The 18,339-nt window shown below is 29.2% G+C and overlaps 1 protein-coding gene across 3 annotated transcripts in view; it reads right to left on the bottom strand.

Annotated features, from left to right (window-relative positions):
- Positions 1 to 776: 776 nt before the first annotated feature.
- The window catches only part of LOC111685178 (tyrosine-protein kinase Dnt), a 68,785-nt gene continuing 51,222 nt past the window's right edge, over positions 777 to 18,339 (bottom strand). For 2 of the 3 annotated variants that reach the window (XM_046954389.1, XM_046954390.1), the window contains exons 9-12: positions 3,206 to 3,594; positions 2,954 to 3,094; positions 2,069 to 2,368; positions 778 to 1,826 (exon numbers count right to left, since the gene is read on the bottom strand). In XM_046954389.1, the coding sequence (XP_046810345.1) occupies positions 1,715 to 1,826; positions 2,069 to 2,368; positions 2,954 to 3,094; positions 3,206 to 3,594 (942 nt within the window). In that variant the 3' untranslated portion in view covers positions 778 to 1,714. Of the gene's footprint in view, positions 1,827 to 2,068; positions 2,369 to 2,953; positions 3,095 to 3,205; positions 3,595 to 18,339 lie in introns of all 3 variants that reach the window. The other variant, XM_046954391.1, reaches the window with a different exon arrangement.

The following is an 18,339-nucleotide window of genomic DNA, read 5'->3' as shown; positions in this document are numbered from 1 at the left end:
AAATAAGGTGCTTTCTTTGTATGTAAGTTGTTCTTTTTATATTAAGGAAGTTTCAAAAGAAAAGCTTTTAATTTTATTGAATAATTTTCGGCTTTCTTTTGAAAGCTCTTATTGCAAAAAAACTTTTAAGCTCTAAGTTTTGAAATAATTTTTTTAAAAACGAACCTTTTTTTTTTTTTGTAAAAAGAAAATTTTTTACAAATACTGACATAGGAAAAGCTTCATTTTACAACCTTTGGCCCACAGTACTTTCTTAATTTTTTAATGTAGTTTTAAAACTTTATTGATAATTCTGTACTTTTGTTGGTTTTTTTTGGTAAGTGTTTTTCTCAAGAAAGAGCAAAAAGTGTTTTGAATTATTTATTTGTATTTTTTTTATTTTTTGACTAGAATTTAAATACTTAAGTATTAAGTATGTTACGAGTATGAGTACAAGTACAAGTGGTAAATGGATTTTCTATTTATATAACATTTAAAATCATTTCAAATTGTTTTCAATTTTCAATTGTTTAACTAACCTATATTGTATATATAGTTGTTGTTGCTGTTTCTAAAATCAATAATTTTATCAATAATTTTGTTCATTTTTTTTTATTAAATTTAGTTTATTTTTGTAATAATTAGTCTTAATTCTTGCAAGTGTTTTTCTTTAGTTATTAAATAATTAATTTTTTTAATTTCATTATTTTTATTTTATGATAAAATAAATTAATTCTGAAAATTGAAATTTTCATTTGACTATAATTAAAAATTTTATAATTTATATTTTATTTCATACAATAACAATCATAATATCATTTTTTTTTCTTAATATTTAATAAGTTTATTTATTTACAATTCTAACTATTAAAAGTAATATACGTACTAGTTTACCTTAAAAAATGCTACACAAAGAGGAAAAATGGATAGAAAAGTACCGAAATTAATACAATCCATTGTCAAAAGTGAGCTTAACATGTTTGTTAATATTTGGACCACGGATGTGTATTAAATTAAAAAAAAACATCCAGTGATTTCGACAATGCTAGGTTGTCATTTTAACAACTCAACGTTCTCTTTGACAACATAAAGTTTTTACTTTGATTGATTTCACTCCGAAAAGATGTTTTATTTGTTAAATTTTTGTTGTTGATTTGACAACTATCCGTTGAGGTTTGAGAACGGATATTATTAAATTGGTATCAAATTGATACCAATCGTGTATAATTTTAAAACTACTTTTTTCCCTTTGTGTATCATCTTAGAAATTAAGGTTGATATCTTTCAAAATATTTCGTTTTAAAGCGGCAGTTTGTGTTGATTATTTTTTTTAAATTAAAGACCTCGGGACCAACTTATTTGAGTGTAATTTCAAAATATATCAACCATAATATTTAGGGGATATATTAGGAAAATTTGTCTTCCATACTATTAGGGATTCCCTATATATTTTTATTATAATTATTTTATTTTAATTTTGTAGTGTTTATTTTCTTTTTATTTTCTTTAAGTTCTATAAAACAAGGACTTTTAAATATTCAGGTCCTTTTTTTTGATAAAAGAAAACAATAATAAATTTAATTTTCCCCCCATCATTTGTTCTTTTCAAACTTTCAAAGTTTTTAGTGATTTTTTTAAATTTATTTTTTATTTTTTCTATCTTTATTGATGTAAATTTGTTGAGTTTTCTTTTTTGTCTATGATTGAAATAAAAACTAAAATAAAGTAAAATAATTTATATGTACATACTTAAATCTTCATAAAAATCCTGTAAATATGCAATTAGTTGTGGAAAGGACGGTCGTTGCTTGGGATCTACCAGCCAACAGCAGGACATGACGGTAAAACTAGAGAGAAAAAAGTAGAAATATAAATTCATGGATAAACATTAATAAATTGACATATTTAATACATTTTAAAAAGTTTAATACAAATTTAATTAACAAACGAAATTGTTAGTCAATATTCTAATTTTTATTTGAAATTCTTTGTAAATTGTTATTTTTTTTAAATTTGAGAACAAAATTGTTGAGAAAAAAAATTATTTCTTTTTAAAAAAAATTATGTTATGCAATAGTATTTCACTTACAATTCATCCGGACAATTGATTGGTTGTGATAAACGAAAACCATCCGCTAGATATGGAGTCAATTCAAATATGTCCACTTCCTCAAATGGCGTCATAGCCAGTGTGGCCAATTCCCAAAATAATACCCCCAAACTCCATATATCCGAATATTGATTGTAGAAGTTTTTCTGTTGTAGCGATTCCAAAGCCATCCATTTTAAAGGCCGATTTTCGTTGTCACACAAACAGTGATAGTCATCGGGGAAGAGGTCACGTGACAGGGCATTATCACATATTTTAACATAGGAATCAGAATCCAAACTAGGCAAGTAGGAAAAGAAAGAAAAAATTATAGAAGTTATTTGTTTTGTGAAACGCTTTTTAGCGGTAATCAAGTTATTCACAAATACAATTTATTTCGTAAGAAATAGATTTCTCATAATAATGTCTTTGACACAAAGCTTTTTGCAATTAAAAGCTTTTGTGAAAATGTTTCATGAAAAGAGCTTTCTGTAAAGCTTTGTAAATTATAAAACTTTTGGCGAAAATATATATTTAAAAAAAAAAAAAAAATCTGTGGAAAGCAAAAAAGCTTTTGATGTAATTTGTGTTTTTAAAGCTATTTGTTTTGTGAAAAGCTTTAAAGTTTTTCATAAATACAATTCATTTCTAAATAAATAGATTTCTCATAAAAAAACTTTCTTACAAAAAGCTGTTTGCAAAGAAAAGCTTTTGTGAAAATGTTTCATAAAGAGAGCTTTATGTAAAGCTTTGTAAATTATAAAACTCTTGGCGAAAATATATATTTTGAAAAAAAATTCTGTGGAAAACCAAAAAGCTTTTTATGTAATTTGCGTTTTTAGAGCTTTGTTGTTAAATCTTTGAAGTATAAAATTTTATACATACTAGCAATTCCTGGTGGCCACATCTTTGTGAATTATACCCACTGAGTGTAAATGAGCTAGACCTTTGGTAACATGTAAACCAAACTCCACTAGCTGTCTAGTGCTTAAAGAGGCATTCATTTCACGGGATTTTTGTAAGAATCTGCAATGAAAAATTTAATATTTAATTAAAAAAAAACTGAAAAAAGGAAAACTTTTACTTTTTCAAAATTTCATATTAAAGAATAAATTTTTAAGTTTAACAATGACTTACATTTTTAAATTCCCTTTTGAGGGATAAGGATATGCAATCTCCGGCGGTCCCGGCAACTCTGTATTGGCCAACATAGGCGCCATAACATTTTGATGGCCAATGCCAATGAGCATTGAAGCATCTTGCAGTAAACAGGCCACTTGTGTTAGCGAAGCTCCATCTACTACGGTTTTTATTAGAACATCACAAGTGTCGCCCAATTTACCAGCATATATACGACCATAAGTGCCTTCTTTTATCAGTTGTTCACATTCCAAGGTACCTGGTTGGACATTAGGTATACGACGCATTTTTTCCTTGGGATCTCCACTACTGCCACCCGCTGTACTGGCTCCTCCAAAGATGCTGCCATTACCTCGACTGGATTTGGGTGTAGACATGCTATATACCTATAAAGACACAAACACACACATAATTTAAACACAATCCATATTAAAGCAAAGTATAAACATCATGATAAAATGAAGTGATATTGGCCACAATAATCTAAATACCAGTTTTATTTACCCTTGACATTTAATTTCAAATGAAGAGTTAATCTCTGGAATAAATCTATGTGGTGGCATAAAATATACAAAAAAATAAAATTAGAAACAAAAGCAGGAGTAACAGCTACTACTGGGTTGTTGGTGGTAGTGTGTGACATATAGTCCATAAAATAAAGATCTACTCTCTCATGGTTATAGAGTTAAAATAACCACTTCAATATATTAACTCATAAATCTTGTTTTGGTCATTGTTGTTTTTGGTCTTAACCACAAATACGGTATGGGAGTAGGGAATACTCTGTCACAGGACACACAAACACTTATTCACACTCTCCTTTTCAGTTCAAACACATTGACAAAAATAGTTGGTAGGTTGCTGGATTCGGTTCGTTTGGTTGTTCTATGTGCCACAAAATGTTAAACGGAAGCAATAAAAACTACCCAAAAAAAGGATACAACTAACAATTATAATAAAGAATGATGGCGATGACATACAAAATGATAATGAAGTTGATGCTAAAACTGACAATAATGATGGTGACCAACTTTAAGATGACGAGTGAGAAGAAATATCATTTATGTCTGATATCGTCGTCATCAACATTGTCATCATCTACACCATCACTAACAGCAACAACCGAAAATCGGCAACATGACTATAATCATTATTTTCAACACCATTCAGTTAAAGTCATCGCTTTTTATTGTAATCGACCTCATTCTACTTTTTTATTCTCCTCAACGCCAACAACATTACCGTTGTTGTTATTATTGTTATCCTTGCCATCGTTTTCTTAACAATGTACAATAGTAGTTCGTTGTTGCTGTTGTTTTTTTTCATTTGCGATTAAAAAGTACACGACCACAATATGGACAATTTATTTGTGTTGTGCCACAAATTACTCAACATTCCCACCCGCCTGTTGTGTTGACTTTAGTTGTTACAAAAATAATAACAATTGCTTGAAGCCAGCCATCGAATCAGCCAACAACAACAACAACTAGTCCCTCAAACTTTATCCAACAAACCAGACAGACAGAAAGTAAACGTAGAAGCCGCCATACAGCCAAACTGCCAGCTAAAGCAACAACAGCTGCAGCAGCAGCAGCAGCTCAACATTCTCATCATCAGTAAGAGGACAATGACAATGAAATAAAAATCATTTATTGTTGGTTCATACTCTACGTACAAAAGCATCAAAAACAGGACCCAAAACGAACGTAGACTAAATAATATAAATACCAAAAACAAAAAACAAAAGCAACAACATTACCAACAGCAAAGAAAACAAAAACCGATTAGAGCTGAGGATAAAATAAAAGAAACAAAGCTACAATAAAAACAAAACGGAACAAAAAACATATTGTATTGAAGGAACCTACAAACTTAACCAACTATACAGTTGTGAATTGAGACAGACAAATGAAAATCTGTAGCCCACACGCACTCATTCATTCACTCACTTAGCCAGTCGCTTGCAAATTATTGTAATTCGAATAAAAAATAATAAAAATAACGTTTATGACGACCACTGCTGCCGCAACAAATAAAAAAGAGGCCTGTAAGCAATAACTATATTGAAGATAACTATCTATATGCGAGGGTTTAGTGATAAGTTTCCTTGAGATTAATTGAAAGTGTGATAAGTTTCCTTTAGATTAATTGAAAGTGTGAAATAATTGAATTTATATTATTTATTACATTTTAATTCTACTCTATAAATATTACAAAAACTGACTTAATATTAGATAATATAATGAGCCGTTATTCTTAGAGTGGATTATATACATATGGTTTTATCTTTGGAAAGTTGAGGTGGAGTCATCAATGGTCATTATAACAAAGTAGTATAAATATTTCAACATTTTTTTCAGTAAAGTTTTTTATTTTAAAATTAAGTACAAATCGAGCTTACACCACTTTAGAAAAAGGTTATGTTAGGTTTGTGTTGATCTTTGTAACACATAGATCCCACCCCTTAAAGAATACCAATCGGTAAAAATTATTTTCTGAAAAGATATTACAATATTATTTTAATCCAAGGACGAAGCCTATTAAAATGGCAAAAAAGTATTTCTCAAACCGTTTTGGATTGATTTAGACCACTTAGTAGACCAGTCAATATACCACTCAAGAAACTAATCAGGTTAGTAAATAGACTGATCCCAAAGGCTTAATACATAAGATTATACTAGTGAATATACTAGATTGTATTGACTGGACAAAAGAATAGTCTATATCATAGTCAATAGAAAAAGATTATGTACTAGTCATAAGACTAGTCCAAAAACTAGCCAATAGACATGTCATTTGGCTAGTCCATACTTTGACTAGATTATTGCCTAAAATACAGACTAGTCTATCAGAATCAGTTTATTGATATTGACTTGGAAAATACATACAATTTCCAATGACCTTACGCAAGTATCCCCATTGTGTGTTCTTATTTTAGTCTACTGTTGTTCCGTCTGTTGTTGATGTGGTTGATTGTGGTATGCTTTAGATTGTTACATATTGCTTTTTATTATTGTTAGAGTTTGCTGTTTGTGATAGTTATTGTTGCAAATTTTCGACAATACGCAAACTATTTCTACATGAATTTGTTTGCATTTATGCTTAAGTATGGGTGCACTACAAACAAAAGGCTTTGCTAGTATTATACATATTAGAAGTTATTGTACGTCCGCACTTCCAAGCCATCTTTTCGTCAGCAACACCGACCAATACTTCTCTACAGCTCCCACTTATTCAACCATCTTACAACCTACGAGTCTATGATGAGTGTTGCTGTGTTGTTGCTGTAGCTATTGCTATTGTTGTTGTTATTTTTTATCTTTATCACAATTTATAGTTGGTGAAATGAAGAAAATTTCAATTAAAATGAAACAATACACAACAACCAACGGCATCTTTTGTTCATTTTAATACAAAAAGGGGCGCTAACACCGCAGCATATACTCACACTCTACACTCCAGCAATAGCAACGCACTCACCAGAGAATATAGCAACAGTCATATAAAAAAAAGTAAAAATAGGAATTGTAGCAATTGGTGATAAATCTTTGTCACCAAATAAATGCCAAACAAGCAGAGCAGCAGAGTGTGCGAGGGCCCAACAATAACAACAATACAATATTGAAAACAATCGCGTAGTTTTTATTGTAGCTGCTGGTGCTTTTGTTGCTGACTTTTATGGTAAAATAATAGATAGAAAATTCCAAAGAGCAAAAACAAAGCAACAAAAAAAGAAAAAAAATGAAATAAAATTGAAATTGGAAGCCTTTCCCTAGTGGTGTTTTCATTTAGCACACGGTCGGGAGTGTAATTAAAACTTTTGACTAACGATGATGATGCTGATGATGATAACCCGAATAACACTAACAAATAATAAAAACAACGACCAAACAGCAACAATAATAAAATGATAAAAAAATGATAAAAACTGATAGAGAAACCACTATAACATTGTCTAACAACTGGGTATTTTAATTTTTGTTGTTGTTGTTATTATTTCTTTTTCTCTTTTTAATGCAGACTGCAGTTGCTTGCTTCCTGTTGCCACATGGCTATGACTTGTGGCATTGGTGATGACTTGTGGCATGTAGTTGTGATAAACAACATACACAGTTACTAGACACAAACATACAAATATTTCTCGGCGCAGACAACCAACAAACATTCAACTCGACACACATACATACACAGATACACTCTACATAAATAGTTAATTATAAAATTGTTGTACGAGTACTTTGGCTTGTAAAAGCTTAAATTTTATTTAAAGGATTTACAGGTAAACGAGGTATTTTGTAGTATTAAATTATATGTATTTTTATGCTGCTTAAATTATCTACTACACCAGTTCCAATAGTAAATTAATAGGAAATTTAATATTTTCCTAACATTTTGGGTTTTAAAATTTTATATTACAATTAAAAATTCACAATTTTGTTTAAAATAAAGGGAAATCTTTGATAGTTTCCCAGTAAAGCCATGAAGATTAGTGATCTCTTATTTGAAATAATTTTAACTTTAGTTGAAAAACTTAAAATTAGTTTTACTCGGAAACTTGATTTGCGATCAGCTAAATTTTACAAAAATCTAAAAGTCCATTTTAGTCTTGATAAAACCATAAAGATCACTGATCCCTTATATTCAATATTTGTATTTTATATATTTATATTTTTCTTAAAATTTTAGCCTAGTTAATAAATAAAATTTTAAAGTTTCTTTGAAACAAATACAAGTAAAATTCGATATTCTATATTTTTAATATATTTGATCATAGAATAAAAATTTGCGATCACTTTTAGAGTCTACTAAGAGACTCCAAAACGATTTTTTAGGTGATTTAAAGTTATTTTTGGAAATGATTCTAAAAAAACAAAGACAATGTAAACGAACCCCCGGTAGTAATTTTTAATGATGTCTTCTAATTTTACCACTTCTAAGACAAAGTGTAAAAGTATGCTAATGATTTGTTGCAGCAATTATTGTTGTAGTTACTACAATAACAAAGACTACACTACTATTGGATAAAAATGTTTAACAACAGTGTTGTATAGTTTATTAGAGAATCAAGGCAGTAAAATATAACAAAAACATGAATCTGTATCTGGATTAGGATTTCCTTATTATAGTTGTAGCTATCTATGTAAACATGAGTGTGTGTGTGTGTGTGCTCACTAATTATAATTGTGATTAAAGATGCTGAGATATCATTTAATGATAAATAGCATGCATATTTTCTAAACACAAGAACATAATTTCAAAATGTTTTTGGTTAGATTTACCGATAATTAAGTTTGTGTAATAACAATGACAACAACACGATACATTGACACACACAGACACACAACCAGCAGGCAAGCAAAGAAGGAGGGATGCTAATGTCACTGAAGTTAGAAGATTCGATTGTTGCCTTTAAATTAAATAGTTAGGGGAGGGGTAAAAATAATAATGACGCTTCTACTGCTGCTGGTGTTGTGGGATAGTGTTGGTAGAGGTGTGGTATTTCGAAGTTTCGACAAGAGTTTCAAATTTATTTGTTATTATGCACCACGTGACAGTTATTTCACTCATCCGTTTCTTCATTTATTCGGCTTCGGCTGTTGGTTCATTCATTTAACATGCTTCTGATATCTATATCTATAATCATTTATTCGTGTTAGAGTATCAATGTGTATTTTGCGTATCTATTGTTAGTAACAACATGGTGCTACAACAACTGCTGCTATGGCTGCTGAGATGTAATGTTTTCATTTTTTGTTGTTGTTGTTTTTGTATGTCACATCAAGTATGACACATCATATCAAATCACAATGTCACAACGTCATCATCATATTTGCTGTTAACCACCTCTAACCTTGGTTGTAGTTTATATGAGTGTATGTGTGTTTATGTCCTCAGTCCCTTAAGGCGTTCATATAACAATAACATCACCCACTAACAGAAAAAAAGGACATTTGAGAGTATCTCTAGATATACTGAAATACATACATTCATAGTAATGTAGTATGTGTATGTGTGTGCATATTTATGTTTTTAGTTTCCATTGTTTATCATATTGGTTGCCTCTTTGGTCTTGGCTCCATTTGGTTGCATAGGTAACGCTTTGGTATTTTGTCCTGTGGGTGGTAATTGTATGTAGTCGTTGTTGTTGTTTTATCTGTCTTATCCTAATGTGTTTGTCAGTTTGTCAGATTGTCTTGTTAGCTTTTTTATTTATGACTGCAAGTGACACACGCTTATCAAAAAAATCAAGTTCTGCTCTGTCTGATTTCATTTAAGTTTTCCATTGAATTTAATGCTTCAGAAAATTTGTGTTGCATTTCTTGCATTCGCATGACAGGTTATTTAAGAAAGATATAAAGCAATTTCATTGAAGAACTTGTAATGCTTACATGTCAAGGTTGTATCTTGGAAAATGTAGTTTTCAAGTAGTAGGAGTTACATATTTTAAAGGTAGTGTTCACTATAGTCTAGTCTATAGTCTAGTCTATAGTCTAGTCTATAGTCTAGTCTATAGTCTAGTCTATAGTCTAGTCTATAGTCTAGTCTATAGTCTAGTCTATAGTCTAGTCTATAGTCTAGTCTATAGTCTAGTCTATAGTCTAGTCTATAGTCTAGTCTATAGTCTAGTCTATAGTAGTATAGTCTAGTCTATAGTCTTGTCTATAGTCTAGTCTATAGTCTAGTCTATAGGCTAGTCTATAGGCTAGTCTATAGTCTATTGACTATGCTATAGTGGTTACCATATTCTATAGTTTAGTTTAGCCTATAGTCTAAAGTTTAGTACATAGTCAAGTCAAACCTATATTCTAATCTATAGTCTAGAATAGTCTAGTCCATAGATCATAAAGTATAATATATTGTCTAGACTATAGACTGTGCCTACCGTGCACAATGCAATGTAATTTCTTAGTTTTCTTTATTAATATGACTTATTTCTTTTTAAAATTAAAAGATGCGAACATAAAGTTTTAATTATGATTTAAAATCGTCATAAAAAAGATTAAGAAAGCGTTCTATACAACAAACGCCCTTTTCTTAAATGAATATTATTAAATTTATTCAAATTAAAAATTTGTTTTTTTTTTTAACAAAAATAAAACTGCTTAAAAACCCAAAATGTTAACGAGGTGTTAAATATTTTGCTTAAAACATACACGTCTCAAAAAAAAAAAAGAAGGCATCAGACGAGTCAAGACGCGACATAATTATAAAGATTTTATAAAAAATTATGTCGCTTAGCAACGTTTCCTCTAATAGAGAAAAAAATGTAATGAAACTACAAGGAAGCAGCAGGACATAAACACACACACCAACACAATACAGCAAATGTACTTGAATGTATTGTAGTGAAAAGGAAAATAAGTATAAAACAACAGCTACAAGAAATTTACAAAAGAACTCGAGTACAAGTTTCCTTTTGTTTTAAGTTTTTCGTAAACCGAAAAGTTTTTAAAGTGTGAACACGAGCAAAATTTCAATGTATTCTTTACGATTCAAAATATCAAATTAAATAAAACAAATATTAAAATATAAACTAGAAAATCATGTTTAACAATAATATTAATGGAAATTGTAAAACTTTTATTAATAGTTAGGCAAAATATTTCGTGTACACTCTTTAATAATGGCAAAATTTATAGTTTCAAAGAGAATTGTTCAAAGTAAAGTATAAAAATGTAACACATTTCGTGCATACATTAAAAACGACAAGGTGTCGTTTAAGCAATTTTTACTTTATGACGACATTTACACGCACTTGTTTTTTTAACAAATAAACCATACAACCATAACAACGTTCCATAATCATCATCATTATCCTCATCTCCTGCCAAAGGTGTATAAATTTGTATCTCTCCCTGTGTGTGTATGATGTAACAATGTATTTTCCTATTTACGCACCCTGATGAACAATTATCTTTCAATTTGTACAACAAGACTAAATTGAAATTGTCTTGTCATCTCTTTAACTCACATTTTCTTTTGCAATTTAACAGAGCTACGAAAGGGTTCTGCGCCATAGACTTGAGAATATTTTAGATTAAATGAAAAAGAAACCTTTTTGTAATTTCAACAAATTTATGTAAATTTGTAACTTCTTTTTCCTGGTATTTTGTGGGATAGAGAATAAAGGAAAGAAAGATAATGGTGGATTGCTGTTATTTAGTCTCTTTATAATTTATGTTAATTTAGTTTTAACTTGGAATAAAATTACATACACGCACAAATGTGTTTCCACATTTACAATAGAAACAACATACAAGCAATCACTCGTATTTGTGAACATATAAATTTGATGAATAATTTTTAATGAATTTTCAATGAAAAAAATTAAGGTTAATAGTATGTGTGTAAGATACACACTCTGATAAGTATTTCTATATTTACAGGTTAATTCCATTATTTTTGTACATTTATATGCATGATGAAAAATGTTTCAAAATTTATAAATAAATTGAGAATTTGTAGTCTAAATGATTTCACCTTCAGCCTTAATAATGTTTAAATATTAAACGTTTAAATTCCATTTAAAAAAAGATATAAACCTTTATAAGCTACAACTCAATTAGTATGCATTGTAGTTTCATTGCGTAATTTGACAGTCTGTAGTCTTGGTTATAGTCTAGTCTATAGTCTAGGGTATGGTATTGTTTACGGTCTAGTCTTAAATCTACTCTTAAAACAAGTCTAGACAACAGAGAGTCTATAGTGTAGCCTACAGTCTCGTTTATAGGTTTTATAATCTATATTCTAGTCTTAAGTCAAGTCTAAAGTCTAGTATAAAGTCTATTCTAAAGTTTAGTCTAAAGTCTAGTCTAAAGTATGGTATATATTCTAGTCTAAATTATACTCTAAAGTGTAGTTTACAATATAGTGCTGTATAAAATCTGGAATGAAGTATATTCTAGTCTAAAGTCTGGTCTATAGTCAGTATATAGCATAGTCTATAGTGTAGCGTACAGGTTAGTATATAGTAAGGTTTACATTTTACTCTAAAATCTAATCTAAAGTCTTATGTTAAGTCTAGTCTAAATTCTAGTCTTACGTCTAGTCTAGACTATAGAAAAGTTCATAGTGAATAGTCTAGTTCATAGGCAATTGTCTTGCCTATAGTCTAGTCTATAGTCTAGTCTATAGTCTAGTCTATAGTCTAGTCTATAGTCTAGTCTATAGTCTAGTCTATAGTCTAGTCTATAGTCTAGTCTATAGTCTAGTCTATAGTCTAGTCTATAGTCTAGTCTATAGTCTAGTCTATAGTCTAGTCTATAGTCTAGTCTATAGTCTAGTCTATAGTCTAGTCTATAGTCTAGTCTATAGTCTAGTCTATTGTATAGTCTATTGTCTAGTCTTTTATCATTATCAATTACAATCACTTAATTGATCGTGACATTAAACGCTTTATAATTATTTCTATATTTATATTTCAGGTTAAAAATATTTATTGCTTAATTTTATTGCAAAAGTTATAAAAATAACTTGTTATTGTCTTTTCAGCATTAAATTTGTGTAATGGTTGTGTTTTTCCAAATATGAATTCCAATAAAATTGTATTTAAGTATGTGTTACAAGAAATTATTTTGTTCCCACAAATAAATAATTTTTTATTCATCTATTTTAATATTCCTGTCTATGATTATCTATTTATTTATGTAGATTACTATTAATTTAACGTAAATTGATTTTAATTGTAACAAATACATAAAACGAAACCATAAAACACAATATATACTAACACATCCATCCATATCTATTAATTTATCCATTCAGATATTTAACCCTGTAGACAACCATATAAAGTCAGATACAAATATTTACCCCATCATTTACCGCACATATTAATACGTACATAAATTTTAATAAGTATGTTTGTACAATGTATATAGGGAAGTATTCTTGGTTGAATAAGCTGAATTTTAAATAACTATAATAAATACAATCACTCATAGATACACACAAACACATTCACAAGAAATCAAACATTTAAAATGCCGTTTAAAAATTTAACCATAATTACATGTCGTTCGGTTCTATAATCATTCCTTACAGTTCGGTACCGACTTTTATCTTCAATTTGTTTGTGTGTGTGTATGTGTTTGGGGTAAAACATTTAAATATTTATGTCAGTCATATTATTAGGTAAATATTTTTAAATTATATATAAATATTTTAAGCTTTAAGTTTTTCTAAAAATGTATAGAAACTTAATTTAAAACCAAATTTACATATTGACAAAGAAGGGAACAAAAATAAACAAATAAATAAAAAATCCTTATGTCGCACATTTTAACTTTTTAATAAAAATTTACATTAGAATAAATAAGAAGGGGTTGTTATTTAACTTCTAAGAAACTTCTTAGTTTTCCTTAAGTATTTCATTTTCCTTTACATACATGCTAGAATAAAAGTCCTTAGCATCTTCTGGAGTACTACTAACTTTAGAATCCAATTGACATAGTTTGAATAGAGTACAACAATTAACATACTTTCGTTGTATTGGCTGGCTGGCTGGCTGCAACTCTGCAAAAGTTTTGACCTCTAAAGGGAACGACAGTATAAAGGAAATGAAAAAAAACAATCTTGTAATTGCTGCCACAATTGTACATTCATGTTCATTCCTTTTCGTAATAGTATGGTTGTTGATTGTTGTAGCCATTGGCCCTGCAATATTGAAGGTATAAAATTGGTATCGGAGTGGTATTCTTTTAAGTTTTCAATGACCATCGTTTCTAAACAAAAAACCATATTTGGAAAAATTTGACACCCTTTAAGATCTATCTTAGAATTCTATAAGGAACAACAACAACAACAAATAGCCATACTTCTGCTGCAGTAAGTTCCAGATATTGTTGGTATGTGATAGCATTTGTTCAGTTTTGCATGTTCAGTTGTTTCATTACGTATTGTGTTCTGTGTTGTTCAATTCACTTTTACTGTCGGTCGGTTGTAATGTTTTGTATTTTTATTTTTTATTAAAAAAAGTGTTTTCTCATCATCTGCATGAAAATTGTATAAAAATATGTGGCCACATTTACAACTGTATACACATACTAATACAACGTCAACATGCAAATAATAATACATATACCTCTTAATAAATGCATGTATATGTATCCAGTAGTTTTGAGGAACAGTTTTGAATCGGTTGTTCAACCTTCCAAGTTGCATCCGCACTAGCCAAGCGACCCGCTAGGTGAATAGTTTTTTAACATGGGCATGTCATAGGAGGATGTCATTTGAATTGTTAGTACATCACTTGAATTAAAAATGGCCAAGTGAATTTGCTACTATATAAACAACAACATTCTAATATGTATTCCTTCTCTCGTTAACCTAGGGTAAAGCAGAGTACTGCCTGTCTTCGCTTTCGTCAACGCTTAGACTACACAGAATAGTTAAACATTCGAATGGCTAGTTTAAAGAACTGCTGGGTACAAATGTGTATTTATTTAAAAATATACAAACATTTTTCAAAACACACTCGCCACTTCTATTGCATTTCAAGTACATTTTGTGTTTTTGTAAATGTCTTTTGCAAATTTTATTTCTTCCTACTTTTTAGAAATAAAAATATTTAAGAATTTTAACCAAAATATTTCATATGCAAGTCACTACAGTAATATAGAAAACATTATCTATTTTTAGGAAACCTACGGTTCCAGGAAAAACACATTTCAATAAGAAATTCTGCATGGCACTAAAATAATGACTAATATGAATACATGCAATTGTAATTTATCTTCCCACCAGTGGATACCCGCCTGCTATACAATATACCAGACTATACACCAGACTACAGATTAGACTATTGATTATTCTATAGACTAGACTATAGAATAGACAATAGACTAGACTACACACTAGATTATAGACAAGACTATAGACTGGACTATTAGACTAGACTATAGACTAGACTATAGATTAGACTATAGACAAGATTATTGACTAGACTATAGACTAGACTATAGACTAGACTATAGATTAGACTATATACTAGACTCTAGGGTAAACTCTAGGCTAGACTATAGACTAGACTATAGACTAGACTATAGGCTAGACTATAGACTAGACTATAGACTAGACTATAGACTAGACTATAGACTAGACTATAGACTAGACTATAGACTAGACTATAGACTAGACTATAGACTAGACTATAGACTAGACTATAGACTAGACTATGGACTAGACTATAGACTAGACTATAGACTAGACTATAGACTAGACTATAGACTAGACTATAGACTAGACTATAGACTAGACTATAGACTAGACTATAGACTAGACTATAGACTAGACTATAGACTAGACTATAGACTAGACTATAGACTAGACTATAGACTAGACTATTGACTAGACTATAGACTAGACTATAGACTAGACTATTGACTAGACTATAGACTAGACTTTGACTAGATTATAGACTAGACTATAGACAAAACTATACACAAGACTATATACGAACCGCTATATTCGAAGAAGCACTTTAATATTTTTTGTTTTTAATAAAGTGGCACAGTGGTATCCACATATTAGTCAACGTAGCATTTGAGTAGTTTTTCATTACATTCATAACCTACACTGTATGCTTAAAATTTTAGTGTTTATTTTTATTTTGGTTGTTGTCGTTGTCGACTTTTATGGTGTGTGGCTGTGTGCGTGTGTATGAGAGAGTGTTTTAGTTTCCGAAAAAAAGTGTTAAAACCATTTTAAGTTGTGTTTTTGCTGTGTTGTTGCTGCTGGTAATGTTGACGTTGATGTTACTGTCATTGTTGTTGTAGTTTTTATGCATTATTTATAAAGTTGTTACATTTGGGGGTTTTTCGGTCGTTTTTGTTTTCCATGTTTAATATGTTTGTTGTTGCTATTGCTGCTAGTACTGATGTTGTTAATATTCTTGTTTTTTTTTCATAGTTGTTGTAGTATGTTAAAACAATTCAAAAACAATGTACCATTAGTATTTTTACGTTCTGAACAGAGGCACCAGCAACTACAACATGTTGTTGAAAAAAAAAAAAAAAACAAAAAACGTAAGAACTAGACTAAAAAGACACACTTGCATTGATGGTTATATGTAGCTGTAGTTGTTATTACTTTAGGTATTTTTGTTCATAATAAAAATATTATTTTTCTTTAAACAGAAATGCAAATGTAGTTACACAGATACCTCCTGTATTCATGTTTATATGCTATACGTATTAAAGTGTGTGTTCCTTTGTGTTTATTTTGATGTAAATTTTTGGTTTTCCATGTTTGTAGTAATTTTTATTTGGCTTGTTTTTCTTCAAAGTTCTAAAAAATTGCCACAAAAATCAATGAGATGTTAAAGTAGGTCACAACTTCCATTCGCAATTTATTTATACATATTTTTGTTTATTTCTGTTTTGTTTTCTTGCATAATAGTCGAATTTTAAATTATTGTCATTATTTGTATGTTTTTTTTTTTGTGTTGAAACATATGCATGTAGTATGTACAATAATATGTATATGTATATAAATTCATATCCTTGTGTTACTTTTGTATGTGTGAGCATCTTAATTTCCAATTAAAAAGCTTTCAAGAAAATGTCCAAATTTAAATTTATCAAAATATGGTTTTACTTTTTTTTTAACTTAAAAGCAAACAAATAAATAAATTAAACTATGTACGTATGTATGTTGAAATTGATGAATTTAAGATTTCGGTTTTATAATAATGAAAAAGCTATTTTATTTAAATTTAATATTTTATATGTATTTAATAAATTATTTATGCAAAAAATTATATTCAATTTATAATTTCTATATTTATGAGTGCTAGGTTAATCTATAGTTAGAGCATAGACTGGTCAATATATGTACATATGTATGTGTATATCCTTTGCCATAGACTAAACAACAGACAAGCCAACAGATTGGTCCATAAAATAGCCAAAAGCCCATAAGAAAGCTAAACAGATTAGTTCATAGACCAGACTAGTTATCAGCAGTAGAAATGTAAACAAGTCTGTTAGAAGGAATGCTTAAAGGACTTTATATAATTACACCGTCCCCCAAGGATCCGCGCCCGTACAGTACTAACTAACTAACAAACTAACTAACTAACTAACTAACTAACTAACTAACTAACTAACTAACTAACTAACTAACCAACTAACTAAGTAACTAACTACCGAACTAACTAACTAACTAACTAACTAACTAACTAATTAACTAACTAACTAACTAAGCAACTAACAAACTAACCAACTAACCAAATAACTAACGAACCAACTAACTACCTAACTAACTAACTAACTAACTAACTAACTAACTAACTAACTAACTAACTAACTAACTAACTAACTAACTAACTAACTAACTAACTAACTAACTAAGCAACTAACAAATTAACCAACTAACCAAATAACTAACGAACCAACTAACTACCTAACTAACTAACTAACTAACTAACTAACTAACTAACTAACTAACTAACTAACTAACTAACCCAACCAACCAACTAACTAATTTATTTTACTCCACTTTTTTTCGTTCATAAAAGCATAAAAAATGTCCTATTTCTGTGTATTATTTGCCACATTATGATCATAAAATATAAAAATAATTTTGAAATTAAAAACCTTTGTCGCAAGCTCTTTTGTTCATATAACTCATAAGAAGATTAAAAAAAGTAATAACTACAACGACGGAAAAATAAGAACTTAAAAAATAACGGTTAAATCCTTTTTTATACATAAATTGCTAAACACCATAAGAATAGTTTAGCAAATATACTTAAAAGGACTTAAATTTAATTTAATTCAATTAATTATTTGTATAATTTTCATCCCTGGTTCGTTGTTGTTTTCTTTAGCCATTGAATTAATTATGATGGCCACTTACTAGAGAGTCAAAAAACAGACGTTCTTGTATATCTTTTAAAATAAAAACACTAATAATCCTTTATTTGAGTTTTGTTTTTGTTGTTGTTTGATTTAAGCAAAGAAATCTTAATCCTTAAATTAGTATTTCTTGCTTTTAATCTTTAATTTTGTTTAATCCTATTACTCGCTCACAAATACAAAACAAGTTGAAACACAAGAAATCCTATAAAAGAGTATAAGAAAATTATTTACCACCGCATTATTAAACACTTGAATACTTGCCGCACAGTC

The sequence above is a fragment of the Lucilia cuprina genome, chromosome 6 (assembly GCF_022045245.1).
Source record: "Lucilia cuprina isolate Lc7/37 chromosome 6, ASM2204524v1, whole genome shotgun sequence".
NCBI lineage: Eukaryota > Metazoa > Arthropoda > Insecta > Diptera > Calliphoridae > Lucilia > Lucilia cuprina.
This window is presented reverse-complemented; position numbering and strand designations above follow the sequence as displayed.